At 42.1% G+C, this 21,831-nt stretch overlaps 1 protein-coding gene across 3 annotated transcripts in view; it reads right to left on the reverse strand.

The window, feature by feature from the left end:
• Positions 1-21,831, reverse strand: part of faf1 (Fas (TNFRSF6) associated factor 1) — a 499,151-nt gene that overhangs the window by 169,670 nt on the left and 307,650 nt on the right. For all 3 annotated transcript variants that reach the window (XM_085982899.1, XM_085982900.1, XM_085982902.1), the window contains exons 11-12: positions 20,530-20,593; positions 1,231-1,312 (exon numbers count right to left, since the gene is read on the reverse strand). In XM_085982899.1, the coding sequence (XP_085839025.1) occupies positions 1,231-1,312; positions 20,530-20,593 (146 nt within the window). The remainder of the gene's footprint in view (positions 1-1,230; positions 1,313-20,529; positions 20,594-21,831) is intronic.

Consider the following 21,831-nt stretch of genomic DNA (forward strand, 5'->3'; position numbering starts at 1 on the left):
ATAATTTTCTATAAACATTCTATAGAAATCTCAATCTAAGCATTATGTTTCTTGCCATTTTTTTGGATTCAACTTGAGGAAAAGACAATCAAGTAAAAATAGAAAAGATAAAGAATGGTCAAATGGCCCATCACTCTAATCTGTACATAATCAGTTTAAAGCATCCTGATTAGATGAACTGTGAGTGGCATCGTGAGAAAGACTTAATCAAGTGTAGTGTTTTACTTAGCGATTAAGTATATATCAATTGATGGTATTCCAAAATCCTTAGTAATCCAGCCACTCAAATAAACATTTAATGAGTTTAGGTTCAAAAACCCTGGCAGTGGATTTAGGTCAAAACACATTTCAAGCACCATATTTTTTTCCTTCCTTTTATGTGACTAGCAGTTTAAAAGAACTTTTTTTTATTTTACTAGAGAAATTAATTGCAGAATTTGAAATCTAACTTTGTAAAGAAAAAGCATTTCTACATTTTAAATAAAATTTGAGACCAGTGACATTCTATAAGGATGGCCCACTGTATAAAATAATTGCTCAAAATGATTAAGCAGAATTTGTGTTCTATTAAAAAAAAAATTGAAAAACCCTACATACAAATACTGTTCTTTTGTAATTTTGGGAAAAAATGTTAATCTTGACCAGCAAAAGAGTAACGCTGACTTTATTTGAAGTTTAAATAAACTAACTGAACATTCCTGAGGCTGGAGCGAATGACTCGGAAAGTTTTGGGCTAGAAATAGGGCAAAGTACTTTATCTCCTACCTTAAGCTTTGATTTACTTAAAATAACCTAATATAAAGTACTTTAAATTTAGCTTAAGGTCCCCATCTCCAGCACAAAGCTTGCTGTATCACTTACTATAACCATTACATCATGTTTCAAGAGGAAACATTCTTATATACTTCCATTTTAAGAAAGCATTCTTGTTTCTCTTTCTATGGAGATACAAATCAGGAGTTTATAACATTAAATTTTTGTTTAGCTATCTTGAACATTTAACAACTTAAATTTTGTTCTCACTCCAAATATCTTCACCAGAAATTAAGAACTGCTAGTTATCCAGCCAAATACACATATTTTACTTAATTGTTCCGTAACCAGGTTCTGAGGGGTAAGGAGGAGAGGCTGTCAATTTTTATATATCCTTTGTTTAAAGACATCACCTATTCAAATGAAAGGATTGAAAAATTAATGCATATTGAGCTAATATCCTGAAAGGTCACTTACATCTCTGGCTTTTCCGTAGAATGCTTCTTGAAAGGCAGCCTCAAGTGATCCAATAAAGAATACAGGATGACAGTCACCATATCTGTTACGTGACAAAGAAAATTAAGTTTGATTATAAGGAAAAAAATGTACTGGTAGTGAACTGTTACAGTACCATAAGAACCTAAGAAATAGGAGCAGGAGTAGGCCAAACAGCTCCTCGAGCCTACTCCACCATTCAATAAGATCATGGCTGAACTTCAACATCAACTTCACTTTCCCACCCTACCCCATATCCACTGATTCCTTTAGTGCCCAAAAATCTATCTGTGGTGTATGTAACCTGTTCCACCTTAAGAGATGTACTACTTTCTCTGGCTGCTGTATACGTAATACCGGTGGTGACCACCGGTATATAAGCACTGTGTAGTAATATTGTATTTTAGTATAGTCCTGACCTCCAACCAGTAAAGACCTGTTGAACTTTAATCTTGTAGTCTGTGTTAGTAATTACAACAAGAACACACAGACTTAACAGTGGCGACGAGTCCGATTCTTACCCTGCGGCAGTTTATATCCACGGCGGCTTCGTCCACAGAACGGACGTCGAAGAGAGGCTTCCACCCTCATCACCCTGCTGGAAGACACGGCGTGCGGCAGACATCGAGAAACCAGAGTGCAGAAGACATCCTGAACTCGAAGCCTCCACCAGCGGCTGTCAGCTATCTTCTTTCTTCCTCGGTGGTGGGTAAGCCCGGCAGCGACGCGACCAGAAAGTTGGCCGCGTTGGCTGTACAGACAGGGAGGGAAGACGGAGGAATAAGGGCGGTGAGATCGATCGCAACCGGAGATAAGGGCCGGGCCGCATTCGGGCCGAAAGGCGCAGCGCGGGGACATCGATCGCGGCTGGTGATAAGGGCCGGGCCGCATTCGGGCTAAAAAGGCGCAGCGTCTGGGGCAACTGAAGGCGCGAGAGCCGCGCTGAAGCGGAGACAGCGTCGAGGGACGGGTGAAGACTGCCAAGCGCGGGAAAACCGCCATTTTGTAGGCGGAGGGCGAAGACAAGAACGGGAAGCCGCCATCTTGGATAAAAATTAAAATTTATTAAATTGCAACGATGCCTAAACATGGGAACATTAATACCTTTGATAGCGACATCGAAGATTGGGCCATGTATGTAGAACGCATACAAAATTATTGTAAAGCAAATAAAATTCCAGATGAAGAGAAAGCACTAACATTATTAAACTTAATGGGTGCGAAGACATACGGGCAATTGAAACACCTTTTATCACCAGATGAACCGGCGGATAAGACGTTCGAGGAGATTGTTACTGTCCTGAAAAATCATCTAAACCCCACGCCGCTGATGCTAGCGGAACGATTTAAATTTTACAGCAGAAGGCAGCTGAAGGATGAAAGCAATGCTGAATATTTAATGGAATTGCGTAAGCTAGCAAAGTACTGTCAGTTTGGAACGAGACTGACAGAGGCGCTACGAGATAAATTTGTGTGTGGTTTATTAAAAGATACACAAAAGCGACTGCTCGAGGAGAATGAGCTGACGCTTGAGAAAGCGGTCACTATGGCAGCAGCACACGAAGCCGCAGCGAGAGGCACGGCAGTAATGCAGCTACGGTCACCGGAACTCAGTACAAATAAATTGGGTTTGAGTACTGTAAAATGTTATCGTTGTGGAAAGACAACGCACGATCAGAACCAGTGTTGGTTTAAAAACCAAGAATGCAGAACGTGTGGCAGGCTTGGCCACATAGCTAAAGTATGCCGGTCAGGAAAGAAGACCAGCAACAAAAAGTCACCGCAAGGAAAATACATAAAGGTACACAAGGTGACAAAGAACAGTTCGACCGAACAGAAGTCAGATTCAGACGCTAGCAGTAATGAACTGGGTAGCTTAAGAGTACACAACGTTGGTAAGGATGCAGATCTCCAGACAATTTGGGTCACCCTTCAGATAGCAGGAGTCCAAGTAAAGATGGAATTGGACACTGGATCGGCATTGACGGTCATGAATAAGAAAGATTACAAAAGGTTATTCCAACATATTCCCCTACGGGATACGGAGATTATATTGAAAACATGGGGCAAAGAGTGTACCCCATCGGAAAGATAGAGGTAAAAGTGGTCCACAAGGGTGAAGAAAGCCAAGTAATGGACTTATATGTGCTACCTGAAGGAGGTCCACTACTACTGGGACGGGAGTGGATTAGGAAAATGAATATGGACTGGCACTCCTTGAAGGCACTAACGGTAGATTCCGGGGAAACAGATGTCAAACCTAAACGATTGTCCAAAATATTGGATGATGCTAAAGAGGTGTTCCAGCAGGGACTGGGAACACAGAGGAATTACGGCAAACATCAAGATTGATGAACATGCACACCCAACATTTTTTAAAGCCAGACCGGTACCCTATGCAATACGACCTACTGTAGAAGCGGAACTGGAAGCGCTAGAACGTTCAGGTGTACTGTCTAAGGTAGATTGGAGTGAGTGGGCTACGCCCATTGTTCCCGTTATGAAACGTCCTTCAAGCAACAAGCCAGGAGAACCAGGGAAGGTTCGCATCTGTGGAGATTTCAAAATCACTGTTAATCCGGTGCTTCACACGGTGCAGTATCCGCTTCTGCGGATTGAGGATATTTTTGCTTCGTTGTCTGGCGGGAAACACTTCACCAAGATAGACCTGGCGCAGGCGTACTTGCAGATGGAGGTTGAAGAAGAGTCACGCCAATACCTCACGATCAACACGCATCGAGGTTTGTACCGGTACAATAGGCTGGTTTTTGGAGTGGCATCGGCTCCAGCAATTTGGCAGAGGGCCATGGAGCAGGTATTACAGGGAATTCCAGGCACACAATGTTACCTGGACAATATTCTGATTACAGGTGATGGTGATAAAGAACACCTCGCAAACTTGGAACTGGTGCTCAACAGACTGAAAGAGTATGGACTTCGAGTTAATCGGCAGAAATGTGAGTTCTTCCAGAAGCGGATCTCGTACTGTGGTCATGTCATTGACCGGGAGGGGCTTCATAAGTCTCCTGACAAGATAGAGGCAGTTGTAAAGGCTCCCGCTCCGGATAATGTCTCTCAGTTGAGGTCGTTTCTAGGATTAACTATTACCATAAATTTCTACCAAATCTATCCACGGTACTGCACCCGCTAAACGCTCTTTTACAGAAGGGGGTACCATGGGAATGGAGCGAAAACTGTAAGAAGGCATTTTGCAAAAGCAAAGAATTGATCACCTCAGAGGAAGTGTTGGCTCACTTCAACCCGACACTGCCTATTCGGTTGGCTTGTGATGCTTCTCCATATGGTATTGGGGCAGTACTCTCACACAAGTTGCCAAATGGCACGGAAAGGCCAGTCGCGTTTGCATCCAGATCATTGACCTCCGCTGAGCGCAACTATGCGCAGGTCGATAGGGAGGCTCTCAGCCTTGTATGGGGAGTGAAGAAGTTTAATCATTACCTGCAGGGCCAAAAATTCACACTTCTGACAGACCATCAGCCGTTGGTATCCATTTTTAACCCTAAGAAGGGTGTTTCAGTGATGACAGCACAGCGTCTCCAGAGATGGTCCCTTTTCCTAGGGGCACATCAATATCAAACAGAATTCAAAGGTACGAAGCAGCATGGCAATGCTGATGGGCTGTCGCGCCTGCCACTACCTGAAGAAGAAACGACGAAAGTTGACCCTGTTGAGTTATTTCATTCGACCATCATCGAGTGTTTACCAGTCACCAATGCAAGTATTGAAAGAGAAACCAGGAACGACCCGACACTGTCCAGAGTCTACGAGGTGACAGTGAAAGGATGGCCAACAGGTGGTGATCCTCTGTTACCGGCATTCTCGGCAAGGCGAGACCAGCTGTCCGTCTGCCATGGTACTTTGATGTACGGGACAAGAGTGATTATTCCTCCCAAGTTAAGGGAAAGAGTTCTAAAAGAACTGCATGAAGGTCATCTGGGGGGAGTTAAGATGAAAAGTCTTGCTAGGGCTTATGTATGGTGGCCGGGTATCGACCAACAGATAGGAGGAGTTGACGAAAAGCTGCGCTGGGTGCCAAAAAGTGCAAAATGCACCTCCGATCGCACCGCTACACCCACGGGAATGGCCTTCAGCCCCATGGCAACGCGTACATATTGACTTTGCTGGTCCATTCATGGACTCCACGTTCCTAGTTGCGGTGGACGCACATTCCAAATGGCCAGAAGTGATCAAGATGAATACCACTACTTCAGAAAAGACAATTGCGGTGTTAAGAACAATATTCGCAAGGAACGGATTGCCAGAACAGATCTGTTCGGACAACGGACCACAGTTCGTGTCGGAAGAATTCCAAAAATTCTTAAAGAAGAATGGGGTGAAACATTATACCTCTGCCCCATATCATCCGGCGACAAACGGGTTGGCCGAGAGATTTGTCCAAACATTCAAAAAGGCAATAAAGGCCATGAACGATGATCAGATTCCGCTACAGCACAAGGTGGACAATTTCCTAATGGCATATCGAAATGCCGCTCATGCAGTGACTAACCAAAGTCCTGCCATGATGTTTTATAACAGGAGGTTGCGGTCCAGGTTGGACTTGTTAAAACCAAATGTGCGGAGGGAAGTGGAAAACAAACAGTTCCGGCATATTAATAACAAGACCACTCGAAGTTTCGACGTAGGACAACCAGTGTTGGCAAGGGGCTATGGAAATGAAAAATGGCAGTCCGGAACAATTCGGGCCAGACAAGGACCTCTAATGTACACAGTAGATATTGGTAACAATGTGATAAGGCGTCATGCGGATCAACTGGTAGAATCGAGAGCAAGGGTCGAACCCATGGTTGCGACAGAGACAACTGTGGAAGACGTTAATGAACCTGAAGCATCTACCTCGGCAGGGAATGTACCTGAGGATGATAACACCCAATGCATGGGAGACCAACTAGAGGAGTCAGCTCAGCAACAGGAATCAGAGACCACTGAAAGGCGTTATCCAAACCGAATCAGAAGGCCTCCTGAGAGACTGAACCTTTGAACTGTTTATACCTGAAGTTATATATGTTATTATGTCATGTTAAATGGGGATATGACTGTTAAGCTAAAAAGGGAGGATTGTGGTGTCTGTAACCTGTTCCACCTTAAGAGATGTACTACTTTCTCTGGCTGCTGTATACGTAATACCGGTGGTGACCACCGGTATATAAGCACTGTGTAGTAATATTGTTTTTTAGTATAGTCCTGACCTCCAACCAGTAAAGACCTGTTGAACTTTAATCTTGTAGTCTGTGTTAGTAATTACAACTAGAACACACAGACTTAACACTATCGATCTCAGTTCTGAATATACTCAACAACTGAGCATCCACAGCCCTCTGGAGTAGAGAATTCCAAAGTTTCACAACCCTCAGTGAGGAAATTTCTCCTCATCTCAGTACTAAATGGCCAGCCCCTTATCCTGAGACTAGGACCCCTAGTTCTAGACTCTCCAGCTAGGGGAAACAACCTCTCAGGATCTACCCTGTCAATCCCCCATAAAATTGTATATGTTTCAATGAGGTCACCTCTCAATCATCTAAACTTGAGAGAGTACAGGCTCATTCTACTCAATTTCTCCTCATAGGACAGCCCTCTCATCCCAGGAATCAATCTAGTGAACCTTTGTTGTACCCCCTCTACGGCAATAATAGCCTTTCTTAGGTAAAGGAGACCAAAACTGTACACAGTACTCCAGGTGTAGTCTCACCAAAACCCAATATAATTGCAGCAAGACTTACTTACTCTTATACTGCAACCCCCTTGCAATAAAGGCTAACATACCATTTGCCTTCCTAATTGTTTGCTGTAGCTGTGTGTTAACTTTCAGTGATTCGTGTACAAGGATACCCAAATCCCTCTGAATCCTAACATTTACTAGTCTCTCACCTATTTAAAAATATTTTGCTTTTCCATTCTTCCTACCAAAGTGGTAATTTCACACTTCCCCACATTATACTCCATCTGCCATCTTCTTGCCCATCACTTAACCGGTCTATATCCCTTTGCAGCCTCTTTACATCCTCCTCACAGCTTATTTTTCCACCTAGCTTTGTATTGTCAATAAATTTGGATACATTACACTCAGTCCCCTCATCTAAGTCATTGATATAGATTGTAAATAGCTGAGGCCCAAGCACTGATCCTTGCAGCACTCCACTAGTAACACCTTGCCATCCTAAAAATGACCCGTTTATTCCTACTCTGTTTTCTGTCCGTTAACTAATCCTCAATGCATGCTAATATATTACACTCAATCCCATGAGCCCTAATCTTATGTAACAAACTATTGTGCAGCAACTTATCGAATCCCTTCTGAAAATCTAAATATACTACATCCACTGGTTCCCCCTTATCTACCCTGCTAGTTACACTCTCAAAAAAACTAACAGATTTGTCAAACATGACTTCCCTTTCATAAAACCATGCTGACTCTGCGTAATCATGCTGCGATTTTCCAAGTGCCTTCTTACCATGTCCTTAATAATAGGTTCTAGCATTTTCCTACTACTGATATCAGGCTAACAGGCCTATTAGTTCCCTGTTTTCTCTCTCCCTCCTTTCTTAAACAGCAGGGTTACATTTGCTACCTTCCAATCCACGGGGACCAATTAAAATCTAGGGAATTCTGGAAAATCAAAACCAATGTATCCACTATCTCTGCAGCCACCTCTTTTTAAACCCTAGGATGTAGGCCATCAGGTCCATGGGATTTGTCTGCTTTTAGTCCCATTAATTTCTCCAGTATTTTTTCTATTAATATATCAAAACTTAAACACTTAATTAATTAAATACATTAGAGATGGCAGGGCAGGCGATGTGTTACTGCTGCAACATGTGGGAGCTGGTGGACACCATTGAGGTCCACGGCGACCACATTTGCAGTAAGTGTTGGTTGCTTGAGGAACTTCGGCTCCATGTTGATGAGCTGGAGTCCGAGCTTCAAACACTGCGACACTTCAGGGAGGTGTGTGTTACCTGGACGCTGTGTTCCAGGAGGCAGTCACACCCCTTACATTAATTAATTCAAATTTGGTCAGGGACAGGTGGGTGTGACTACGAGCGAGGCATGTATGGGGACCCAGGAGTAGTGGAGTCGTCTCAGCCCTTGCTCTTGCCCAACAGTTACGAGGTTCTTACTCCCTGTGTGGACGTGAGCAGGAACTGCAGCGAGGATGAGCAAACTGACCACAGCACCGTGGTACAGGGAGCCATTCAAGTGCAGGGGGGTGGGGGGGAGCAAAAAGAAATGTGGTAGGGTACAGTATAGTTAGGGGGATAGACACTGTTCTCTGCAGCCAAGAGCGTGAGTCCCGAAGGCTGTGTTGCCTGCCAGGGTAAAGGACATCTCTTCTGGGCTGGAGAAGAACTTAAGAGTGGGAGGGGAAAGATCCAGTTGGCGTGGTCCATGTAGGTACCAGGTAGGACAAAGAAAGAGGTTCTGCTGAGGGGGTATGAGCAGCTAGGAGCTAAATTAAAAAGCAGAACCACAAAGGTACTAATCTCTGGATTACTGACTGAGCCATGTGCAAATTGGCATAGGGTAAATGAGATCAGAGAGATGAACGAGTGGCTCAAAGATTGGTGTGGGAGAAATGGGTTTCGATTCCTGGGGCACTGGCACCAGTACTGGGATAAGAGGGAGCTGTTCCGTCGGGACGGGTTTCATTCGAACTAGGCTGGACCAGTGCCCTGGTGAATCGAATAACTAGGACTGTAGATAGGGCTTTAAACCAAATAGTTTGGGGGGGGGGGGGGGGGGGGGGGGAGGGATACGCTGAGCGGAAATGAAAAAAGTCAAAGAAAAATGAGAAGACAAAAGTGCAGGGTAGCGATAGGGGTAATGATAACCAGAGTGTGACAGGAAGGGACAGAGCATATACACATAAGAGTGCATCAGAAAGAGGGGTCAGAGTGGGGAAAAATGGTAAAAAGACAACATTAAAAGCTGTATATCTGAACGCATGCAGCATTCATTCATAAGATAGATAGATGAGTTGACAGCACAAATAGAAATAAATGGGTATGATCTGATAGCCATTACAGAGACGTGGTTGCAAGGTGACTAAGGCTGGGAACTGAATATTCAGGATTTTGCCATTTCATAAGGATAGGTAGAAAGGAAAAGGAGGTGGTGTAGCTCGGTTAATAAGGGATAAGATCAGTGCAGCAATGAGAAATAATATTGGCCTAGAAATCAAGACGTAGAATCAGTTTGGGTGGAGATAAGAAATAATAAGGGTAAGAAGTCACTGATGGGAGTGGTCTACAGGCCCCAAACAGTAGCCACACTGTAGGACAGAGTATAAATCAAGAAATAATAGAGGCTTGTAAGAAAGGTACGACTATAATCATGGGAGATTTTAATCTTCATATTGATTGATTGATTGATTGGACAAAGCAAATTGGCAAAGATAGACTTGAGGAAGACTTCTTAGAGTGCATATGGGATGGTTTCTTGGAACAATATGTTGTGGAACCAACCAAGGAGAAGACTATTTTAGATCTGGTAATGTGCAATGAGGCTGGATTAATTAATGATCTCGAAGTGAAGGATCCTCTTGGGAAGAGTGATCATAGCATGGTAGAATTTCAAATTCAGTTTGAGGGTGAGAAAGCTAGGTCTCAAACTAGTGTCCTGAACTTAAACAAAGGTAATTACAAAGGTATGAAGGCAGACTTGGTTAAAGTGGACTGGGAAAATATATTACAGGGTAAGACTGTAGAAACGCAGTGGCAAATATTTAAGGAGATATTTCATAACTCACAGCAAATATATATTCCAGTGAGGATAGAACCATCCGTGGCTAACTAAGGAAGTAAAGGATGGTATCAAATTGAAAACAAAAGCATACAAAGTTGCTAAGAATAGTGAAAGGCCAGAGGATTGGGACATTTTTAAAAACCAGCAAAGGACAACTAAAAAAATGATAGAGAGAAGATAGCTTATGAGAGTAAGCTAGCAAGAAATATAAAAACAGACAGTAAGAATTTCTACAGGTATATAAAAAGGAAGAGGGTAGCTAAAGTAAACGTTGGTCCCCTAGAGGATGAGTCTGGGGAATTAATAATGGGAAACAGGGAAATGGCAGAGACTTTGAACAAATATTTTCTATCTGTCTTCACAGTAGAAGATACTAAAAGCATTAAATAATGGATAATCAAGGGGCTATGGGGGGGGAACTTTAAACAATCACTAGAAAGTACAAGGCAAACTAGTGGGACTAAAGGTGGACAAGTCCCCTGGACCTGATGGCCTGCATCCTAGAGTCTTAAAAGAGGTGGCTGCAGAGATAGTAGATGCATTGGTTGTAATTTACCAAAATTCCCTGGATTCTGGAGAGGTCCCAGCGGACTGGAAAACCGCAAATGTAACGCCCCTATTTAAGAAAGGAGGGAGACAGAAAGCAGGCAACTATCAACCAGTTAGCCTAACATCTGTCATTGGGAAAATGCTGGAGTCCATCATTAAGGAAGTGGTAGCAGGACATTTAGAAAATCATAATATAGTCAAGCAGAGTCAGCATGGTTTTATGAAAGGGAAATCATGTTTGACAAATTTGCTGGAGTTCTTTGAGGATGTAACGAGCAGGGTGGATAAAGGGGAACCAGTAGATGTCGTGTATTTGGATTTCCAGAAGGCATTCGATAAGGTGCCACATAAAAGGTTACTACACAAGATAAGAGCTCATGGGGTTGGGGGTAATATATTAGCATGGAGAGAGGATTGACTAACTAACAAAAAAAGAGTCGGGATAAATGGGTAATTTTCAGGTTGGCAACCTGTAACTAGTGGGGTGCTGTAGGGATCAGTGCTGGGGCCTCAACTACTTACAATCTATATTAATGACTTGGATGAAGGGACGGAGTGTAATGTAGCCAAATTTGCTGATGATACAAAGGTAGGTGGGAAAGCAAATTGTGTGGAGGACGCAAAGAATCCCCAAAGGGATATAGATAGGCTAAGTGAGTGGGCAAAAATCTGGCAGATGGAGTTTAATGTGGGAAAATGCGAGGTTATCCACTTTGGTAGGAAAAATAAAAAAGCAAATTATTTATATAGGGAGAGATTACAAAATGCTGAGGTACAGAGGGATCTGGGGATCCTTGTACATGAATCACAAAAAGTTAGCATGCAGGTACAGCAAGTAATTAGGAAGGCAAATGGAATGTTGACCTTTATTGCAAAGGGAATGGAGTATAAAAGTAGGGAAGTCCTGTTACAGCTGTACAGGGTGCTGGTGAGACCACATCTGGAGTACTGTATACAGTTTTGGTCTCTTTATTTAAGGAAGGATATACTTGCATTGGAGGCAGCTCACAGAAGGTTCACAAGGTTGATTCTGGAGATGATGGGGTTGTCTTATGAAGAAAGGTTGGGTCTATACTCATTGGAGTTGAGAAGAATGAGAGGGGATCTTATTGAACCATAAGATTCTGAAGGGGCTCGACAGGGTAGATGCAGAGATGATGTTTCCCCTTGTGGGGGAATCTAGAACTAGGGGGCATAAATTCAGAATAAGGGGGCACCCTTTTAAATCGGAAATGAGGAGTAATTTCTTCTCTGAGGGTCGTGAATCTTTGGAATTCTCTTCCCCAGAGAGCTGTGGAGGCTGGGTCATTGAATATATTTAAGGTGGAGAGAGACAGATTTTTGAAAGGTAAGGGAGTCAAGGGTTATGGGGAGTGGCCAGGGAAGTGGAGTTGAGGCCAAGATCAGATCAACCATGATCTTATTGAATGGCGGAGCAGGCTCAAGGGGCCAAATTACCTACTCCTGCTCCTACGTCTTACGTTCTTATGTATGTTCTTATTAATTACTTTAAGTTCCTCACTTTCACTAGACCCTTGGTTCCCCACTGTTCTTTATGTCTTCTACTGTGAAGCGACACAAAATATTTGTTTAACGTCTCTGCCTTATTATAATTTCGCCTGTCTCTGCCTCTAAAGGTACCCATGTTTACTTTAGCTAATCTCTTCCTTCTCTTACAATCTGTTTTTATATTTCTTGCTAGTTTACTCTCATTCTATTTTTTCCCCTCTTTCGCAATTTATTAGTCATCCTTTGCTGATTTTTAAAACCCTCACAATCCTGAGGCTTACTACTCTTTTTGGCAACACTGTAAGCCTCTTTTAATCTATTACTATCCTTAACACTCTAGTTAGTCACAGTTGTACCACTTCTCCAGTGGAGTTTATATTCCTCAAGGGAATGTATATTAATCGAGAATTAAGAATAATTTCTTTAAATATTTTCCATTGCTTATCTACCATTATATCTTATAATCTAATTTCCCAATTAGATAAACCATGAAATTAAGTTAAAACACGTAGAATACAACATTTATCTGACATCAGAGACAACACAAGTTTAGCATATAAGGAAAGTTCAAGTTAATCCTTGCCACCCACATAGAAACTTCCATTTCCAATTTCTAATACAATATTTTTAACCCCACATGTTGTATGGACAAAATAATTGTTTACTGTGGAATATTTGTTCTATTTCACTTATGAGGAAGACCTTTACAATTCACTCCCTCCACCACCGGCGCACCGTGGCTACAGTGTGTACCATCTACAAGATGCCAAGGCTTTTTCGGCAGCACCTCCCAAACCTGTGACCTCTTCCACCTAGAAGGACAAGGGCAGTAGGTGCATGGGAACACCAACACCACCACCTCCAAGTTCCCCTTCAAGTCACACACCATCCTTACTTAGAAGTTCCTTCATCGTCACTGGGTCAAAATCCTGGAACTTCCTTCCTACTTGTGGGAGTACCTTCACCACACGGACTGCAGCGGTTCACAACCACCTTCTCAAGGGCAATTAGGGATGGGCAATAAATGCTGGCCTTGCCAGCGACGCCCACATCCCATAAACAAATAAAAAAATACACTCGCAATTGTCACAGGTTACAAATTCTTGCCCATTTGTGTAATAAGTTGTATGCCACATTAGTTCATCTTCCAGACTATAGTGAGTATAACTGAGAACCACTCAACAAAAATTTTGCAAAAATACTTTATATAATGAAAGGAATATGCTATTTACATGTTACCCAGTGTAAAAGCAAATGGGTGAAGATCCCAATAGCATTACCACTGAATAAATTATCAATTCTATCATTCGCAAAATCACCCAACTTGCTCCATTAAAAATTAATTTAACAAAAACATTTCTCCTCAATAAGTATTTCCCAAAACAGTGACAATGATCATTCAGGGGTAGGATTCTGTGATTTCAAGTAGAAGGATGTGAACCTGTAACAATGTTAATGGATCCATATAAAAACAAACTCTGCGACAGTTGTACTTTGTACAATAAAACCTGGATTAATAATGTAAAATAAAAATATATTTGCCAATGGTTTTGTTAGCTTCCAAAAATATATTTTTGCATCAGTACAATTCCATACTAGGGATCCAAATTTAATATTATTGCACAACAATGTAAAACATTCACAATAAAAGTTAACATTTAACAGGTCATTTGTGAACAGCAAGAAAACTGATTTTGCTGTGAAAATACTTTTCCAGTATTTCACTTACCAGGCAATTACTGATAGCAACCATAAACATTGACTTGGAATTTATAGGCATATCATGTGAGAAAATTATGTCAGTTTGAACAGTCCCTAGCAGAGAGGGGGGAAAGATGCTGGACTGCATATCCAATTAAAACTTAATTAGAATTATAAAACAGCAGAGACCTGATAGAGAAGCTGAATTTTGGGGGTAATATGGAGCAGAGGAAAAGGGCGAGAAAAAAAAGCAAGTTTTAAAAAGACCATAGGCAATTGAGGGAGGAAGGAAGGGCAAACACAGGGGAAAAAACCCTGATGATGATGATGAAGATCAGTACCAACAGTAAAAATATTGTAGGCTAGCAAAACAGTTAAAGATCAATGACAATAGATAAACTGAAGCTATTTCTGACAGAAACGATGTTGAAGTGGAGGTGGGTCCAGCAGAGAAAATATAATACTTCTAATTGGAATGACCACAATATGCAAAAATTGGGGATCTGAACAGCTATATCTGAGAAAGAATAGCGCATCAGTGAAATGAAGGAAAACAACATTCTAATGTTGGCTTGTTGGTCAAGTGTTTTTCCTTCCTTTCGCTGGGACTCTCATTCATTTTCCAGCAGATATCATGTGTCAGATTTTGTGTGTTATAGAATAATTTGCAAACTTGGTTGCATTTTGACAAACTCTCTGTACTGTAACATTTCTTTCATATAGCTATTTAAAGTTTTGCAACTATTCTGACACCCACAATCGTTTTCAGCTTCTGTTGATTGCATCTCTACTCATCAAACTGGAACTGTTTGATTTTAACACTGATTTTGTGGTCCATGGCAAAGGAACGGCACTTGCTGTTCATTACGCTTACAGCTGCCCACAGATTTTTCGTGGGCATTTGTGTGGCAACTTAGACATCGGGAGTCCAATACAGCGCAGCGCTCTCTACATGGGATCTGGGACTTGTGTGGACAATCAGACTGAAGAATCCTTACTGAGGCATGCAGAATCTAAACCAGGAGTGCAAGTTAGAATATTTAATTCAATGTAAAATCATGTACAGAAAGTAAAGGAGCGAGGAGCAGCCCGACCAGCGCGGACCTGCGTGGGAACAGAGCATCGGCGGCAGAGCTTAAAACCGGCAGCGAGGAGCAGCCCGACCAGCGCGGACCTGCGTGGGAACAGAGCATCGGCGGCATAGCTTAAAACCGGCAGCGAGGAGAGAGGAGCAGCCCGACCAGCGCGGACCTGCGTGGGAACAGAGCATCGGCGGCAGAGCTTAAAACCGGCAGCGAGGAGCGAGGAGCAGCCCAACCAGGAGAACCAATTCAGCAGCAGGGGAGAGAGGTAAAAAGTAATCAAAGTGTGACGTCACCAGGAAGCAGGTAAGTGATTGGTTGGTGAGTATTTCTCTCTTTTTTAAAACTTTAACTCTGGTTTATAGCTTCTAAGGTCTCTCTGGTGTAGCAGGGACTGTTGGTAAACCAGTTAACTGTAGTGTAATTAGTGGGATTGATTGATTTAATTTAAATTCAATTAAGTAAAGGGTAAGTCATGGCAGGACAGCTGGGCCCCGTGATCTGCTCCTCCTGCGATATGTGGGAACTCAGGGACACTTCCTGTGTCCCTAACAACTACGTGTGCAGGAAATGCACCCAGTTGCAGCTACTGACAGACCGCATTGCGGCACTGGAGCTGCAATTGGATACATACTGGAGCGTTCACGATGCTCAGGACATCGTGAATAGCACGTTACAGAGTTGGACACACGGCAGCTAGAGGTTGGACAGGAAGAAAGGGAACGGGTGACCAACAGGCAGAGTACAAGGCGCAGGCAGGTAGTGCAGTGGTCCCCTGTGGCCATCCCCCTCTCCAACAGATACACCACTTTGGGTACTGTTGGGGGGGGATGGCTTATTAGAGGAAGGCAGCAGTAGCCAACTTCCTGGCACCAGGGGTGGCTCTGCTGCACAGAATGGGAGGAAAAAGAGTGGTAGAGCTATAGTAATAGGAGATTCAATTGTAAGGGGAATAGATAGGCATTTCTGCGGCCGCAAACGAGACTCCAGGATGGTGTGTTGCCTCCCTGGTGCAAGGGTCAAGGATGTCTCCGAGCGGCTGCAGAACATCTTGGAAGGGGAGGGTGAACATCCAGTTGTCGTGGTGCATATAGGCACCAACGATATAGGTAAAAAGCGGGATGAGGTCCTAAAAGCGGAGTATAGGGAGTTAGGAGGTAAATTAAAAAACAGGACCTCAAAAGGTAGTAATCTCAGGATTGCTACCAGTGCCACGTGCTAGTCAGAGTAGAAATAGAAGGATACTTCAGATGAATACGTGGCTAGAGGAATGGTGCCATGGGGAGGGATTCAAGTTCCTGGGACATTGGAACCGGTTCTGGGGGAGGTGGGACCAGTTCAAACCGGACGGTCTGCACCTGGGCAGGGCTGGAACAGATGTCCTAGGGGGTTTGTTTGCTAGTGCTGTGGGGGAGGGTTTAAACCAAAATGGAAGGCGGTTGGGAACCTGAGCAGGGAGACAGAGGAAAGGGAAACAAGGACAAAAGCAAAAGATAGGAAGGAAAAAAAACAAAAGTGGCAGTCAGAGAAATCAACGGTTTAACTCAAACATGGCCACAGTAAATAATAATTCTAATAGATCTAAGAGCGTTAAAAAAACAAGCCTGAAGGCTTTGTGTCTTAATGCGAGGAGCATTTGTAATAAGGTGGATGAATTGGCTGCGCAAATAGAGGTAAATGAATATGATTTGGTTGGGATTACGGAAACGTGGCTCAAGGATGGCCAAGACTGGGAACTCAACATCCAGGGGTATTCGATATTCAGGAAAGATAGGCAAAAGGGAAAGGGAGGTGGGGTAGCATTACTGGTTAAAGAAGGGATTAACACAATTGTAATGAAGGATATTAGCTCTGATGATGTGGAATCTGTATGGGTAGAACTGAGAAATACTAAGGGGAAAAAAACGTTAGTGGGAGTGGTATATAGATCTCCAAACAGTAAGGCGGAGGTTGGGGATGGCATTAAAAGGGAAATTAGAGAAGCGTGCAATAAGGGCACAGCAGTCATCATGGGTGACTTTAATCTACATATAGATTGGGCTAACCAAATTGGTAACAATACTGTGGAGGAGGAATTCCTGGAGTGTTTACGGGATGGTTTCCTGGACCAATGTCGAGGAACCAACCAGAGATCAGGCCATCTTCGACTGGGTATTATGTAACGGAAAGGATTCATTAGCAATCTTGTTGTACGAAGCCCCTTGGGTCGGAGCGATCATAAGATGATCGAATTCTTCATTAAGATGGAGAATGAAGTAGTTGACGGTGGATAGGCAATGGCAAACATTCAAAGACCGAATGGATGAACTATAGAAGTTGTTCATCCCAGTTTGGCATAAAAATAAAACAAAAAAGGTGACTCAACCGTGGGTAACAAGGGAAATTAGGGATAGCATAAGATCCAAGGAGAGGACATACAAATTGGCCAGAAAAAGCAATAATCCTGAGGATTGGGAGCAGTTCAGGATTCAACAAAGGAGGACAAAGGGATTAATTGAGAAAGGGAAAATAGAGTATGAGAGTAAGCTTGCTGGGAACATAAAAACTGACTGTAAAAGCTTTTATAGATATGTGAAGAGAAAAAGATTGGTGAAGTCAAGCATAGGTCCCTTGCAGTCAGAATCGGGGGAATTTATAATGGGGAACAAAGAAATGGCAGACCAACTAAATACATATTTTGGTTCTTTCTTCACAAAGGAGGACACAAATAACCTCCCAGAAATACCAGGGAACAAAGGGTCTGATGAAAGGGTGGAACTGAAAGAAATCAGTATTTGTAGGGAAATGGTGTTAGGAAAATTGATGGGACTGAAGGCCGATAAATCCCCAGGGCCTGATAATCTACATCCCAGGGTACTTAAGGAAGTGGCCCTAGAAATAGTAGATGCATTGCTGGTCATCTTCCAGAACTCGATAGACTCTGGAACAGTACCCATGGATTGGAGGGTAGCTAATGTTACCCCACTATTCAAAAAAGGTGGCAGAGAAAAAGCGGGGAATTATAGACCGGCAAGGCTGACATCGGTAGTGGGGAAAATGCTAGAGTCCATTATAAAAGATGTAATAGCAGAGCACTTGGAAAGCAGTGACAGGATCGGACAAAGTCAACATGGATTCACAAAAGGTAAATCATGCTTGACTAATCTACTGGAATTTTTTGAGGATGTAACTGGTAAAATAGATAAGGGAGAACCAGTGGATGTGGTGTATTTGGACTTTCAGAAGGCTTTTGATAAGGTCCCGCATAAGAGATTAGCGTGCAAAATTAAAGGCACATGGGATTGGGGCAAGGTATTGACTTGGATAGAGAACTGGTTGGCGGACAGAAAGCAAAGAGTTGGAATAAACGAGTCGTTTTCCGAGTGGCAGGCAGTGACTAGTGGGGTACCACAAGGATCGGTCCTAGGACCCCAGCTGTTCACAATATATACTAATGATCTGGACGAGGGAATTGGATGTAATATCTCCAAATTTGCAGCCGACACAAAGCTGGGTGGGAGGGTATGCTGCGAGGAGGATGTCATGAAACTCCAGTATGATTCGGACAGCTTAGGTGATTGGGCAGAAACATGGCAAATGCACTATAATGTGGATAAATGTGAGGTTATCCACTTTGGTGGCAAAAACAGGAAGGCACATTATTATTTGAATGGCAATAGATTGGGAGAAGGGGAAGTGCAGAGAGACCTGGGTGTTCTTGTGCACCAGTCGCTGAAGGTAAGCATGCAGGTGCAGCAGGCGGTTAAGAAGGCAAATGGTATGTTGGCCTTCGTAGCAAGAGGGTTCGAGTACAAGAACAAGGATGTCTTGCTGCAGTTGTACAGGGCCTTTGTGAGACCACACCTTGAGTATTGTGTGCAGTTTTGGTCGCCTTATCTGAGGAAGGACGTTCTTGCCATGGAAGGAGTGCAGCGAAGATTCACCAGGCTGATACCTGGGATGGCAGGAATGACATATGAGGAGAGATTGGGTCGATTGGGCTTATACTCACTGGAGTTCAGAAGATTGAGAGGGGATCTCATCGAAACCTATAAAATTCTGTCAGGCCTTGACAGACTAGATGCTGGAAGGATGTTCCCGATGGTGGGGGAATCCAGAACCAGGGGTCATAGTCTAAGGATAAGGGGTAGGACATTTAGGACTGAAATGAGGAGGAATTTCTTCACCCAGAGAGTGGTGAACCTGTGGAACTCTCTGCCACAGAGGGCGGTGGAGGCCAGTTTATTAAATATATTCAAGAAAGAGTTGGATATATTTCTTGAGGCTAAAGGGATCAAGGGATATGGGGAGAAGGCAGGGACAGGGTACTGAATTTGAATGATCAGCCATGATCTCATTGAATGGCGGAGCAGGCTCGAAGGGCCGAATGGCCTACTCCTGCTCCTATCTTCTATGTTTCTAAAATAAAGAGAGGGAAAGATGGGAGAGAGATAAAGATAGAAAAAAAGTATTTTTATTTTTATTTTAATTTTTTTTTTCCCCAACAATAATTAAAATCTGAAGGAATGAGATTCCACACTTGTAAAAGTAAATTCTCAATGCTAGATAGGTTATCACACCATTAAAAATTCACTTACACTTGAATGGACTAGCCCTAACTTTTTCTGGCGTGTTTAGTGGGTATCAAGTGGTTAAGTACCGCAACTTCACACCCTTCACGTGCTTGAATGCTGAGTCTCTCGGCGAGGTACCGGTTAGGGAAGCTTGTGGAGGAGCAGGGCAACTCGGACAGCAACTTCCTGATTTCCATGTTAAACTGCGTATGTGCGGACGTAAGAAGTTGCTGTCCTATTTACTCCTTAATAATGGTGAGCGCCGATAGCCTCATCGTTATTCCGACCGCAAAATCCAGTCGCTCTCACACATTTAGAAAATATGCATATAATAATAGATGGATATGTAAAAGCTCATGTTGAATGAATTAAGGGATATTACAACTCATGATTAAAGTTTTTTTTCCTACCCAGCATCAAACATTTCCAGGACACATATTGCATCGGTCAAATGCAAAGTAATTTTTTTTTAACCTTGCTTCAAAATGCTCCCTCACTTTTAACTTCACAGCACCCTCTACTGTACCCAATGTAGGTGGAAAAATCTCCAAGTTAGTGCCAATTTATAGATAGTTTTGTGCTATGGACCAGCACCTACTAAGAATTGGGTTGAGACTACCCAAACGCAATTTATGCAACACCTTTGCAGGCAAGAAAGTGAAGACACTTTCATTTCATCGACCTGGCTTGGAAGAAAAGACGAGTGCAAATTCAAATCAGCCACTTATTCTCCTAATGTTTATCATTTTGTTTTCTTGGATTTTCTCCTCTCCAAGTCAGTAACTTTCTTTCTCTAGGGCTATACAGTCTAGTTTACCTTCTCTACCACATTCCTGCAACTTTATTTATTACAGTGACACATTCAACATTTTTAGAAAGTAATTTTTATTAGAAGTTGCAATCTTTCCCATCCTCTTATAATTCCTCATTCGTCTACTGTTTGAATGTCCTTGCAGTAACTGTTGCAAATGGATTTACTTTTATTTTTTAATGCGACTGACAATTGAAAATTGCTCTCAAATATCTGATATTAGAGAAGATTTTTCTTTAACAGATTTTAAAAATGGCATGGACTTTTCTGTTAATGGAAAAAAAGTAACTGTACCTTGAAGAAAACTCTGCAGTAAATTGTAATAAGGCATCTCCCTCATTTTCAGCATCATCAGGCACTGAAATAGAAATAAGAGTTTAAATGTAACTTTCTCAATCACAGAGAAATTTGCAAATGTTCAAAAACTCCACAAGCAACTTTCATGTTGTTCTGAATTCAGGAAAAAATGTTTTTTTTTTTTTTTAAATGGCTCGTGGAAAATAACCCAGTCTCAAAAAATACCTAGCAGAAAACTTTGAGACGTTTAAGCGAAGTTAACAATTGCCCAGATCAGATTTGCATAAAGTTATACTGTTCCACATCACAAGTGTATTGTAAAATCATATTTTATTTACACAATATTTTAGTATTGCATTCAAAGTTCATAAAATGGTAGGTCAAATGAAAGAAAATTAACTGCCGCCCAACTAATGCAACATCATTTTGAGGGCTAGTTGATGACACGAACATCGAAGTTCAGTGGTATCTGCTCACTTTAAAACTGCTGTACAATTCCTACCAATCATTTACATTTTTCTATTAAAACTACAGGATTGACAAAATTGATCTGGGATTTAAAACTGCAAATCATGTATATTGAAATCACAAATGAACTTAAGTAGTAAAGTAAATATTTTTAATTATGTTTGAAAACAGTATGGAATAAACATAAACCAAAAATACAAGAGACTAGATTTACTCAAAACTATGTTTTACAAACTTGTGGGGGTACTGGTAAAGGAGTTCAGCTTAGGGGCTCAGCAACTTTCATGGGCATTCTGCTAGGCTCCAAGGGAAAAAAAATAACTTAATTAAAAAAAAATTAAATTCTCAAAAAAGTGCATCCGTACATATTTTTCATGAACCAATTGTACATTTTGATTGCACAGTGCCTGCGGCAGTTGTGCACTGTTACCTCCAGATTTATTAGCATGACTTTGCATGAACTGTGAAGAATGTGGGATAAGGAGTTGAGGCAGCTAGTATGGTTTTTGTAGCAACAGTTTGTAACAACCAAGTTCTATTACACGTGTTTCAAATATAAAATTCTTCAAATACCAACTATGCTTGGAGTCAAAACCTAAAGTATTGGCAGATTTCTATTCTTTAAATTACACGCAAGGTCCTTCTGAATTTACTGAAATGACGAACTTCATCAATGTGAGGTAAATTTATCTCCACTGTTATATGAATTCATCTTCCATTTATGATGATCAAAGAAATATCACAAGGGGTATCATGAAACCTGGATTTTATATTTAAAGCTAGGTCAGTCAAATAGAAATCTAGAAGTATAATCCTTTGTTTGTACAAGGC

This window comes from Somniosus microcephalus, chromosome 3 (assembly GCF_052327205.1).
Source record: "Somniosus microcephalus isolate GS21.2 chromosome 3, FLI_Smic_1.0, whole genome shotgun sequence".
Lineage (NCBI taxonomy): Eukaryota > Metazoa > Chordata > Chondrichthyes > Squaliformes > Somniosidae > Somniosus > Somniosus microcephalus.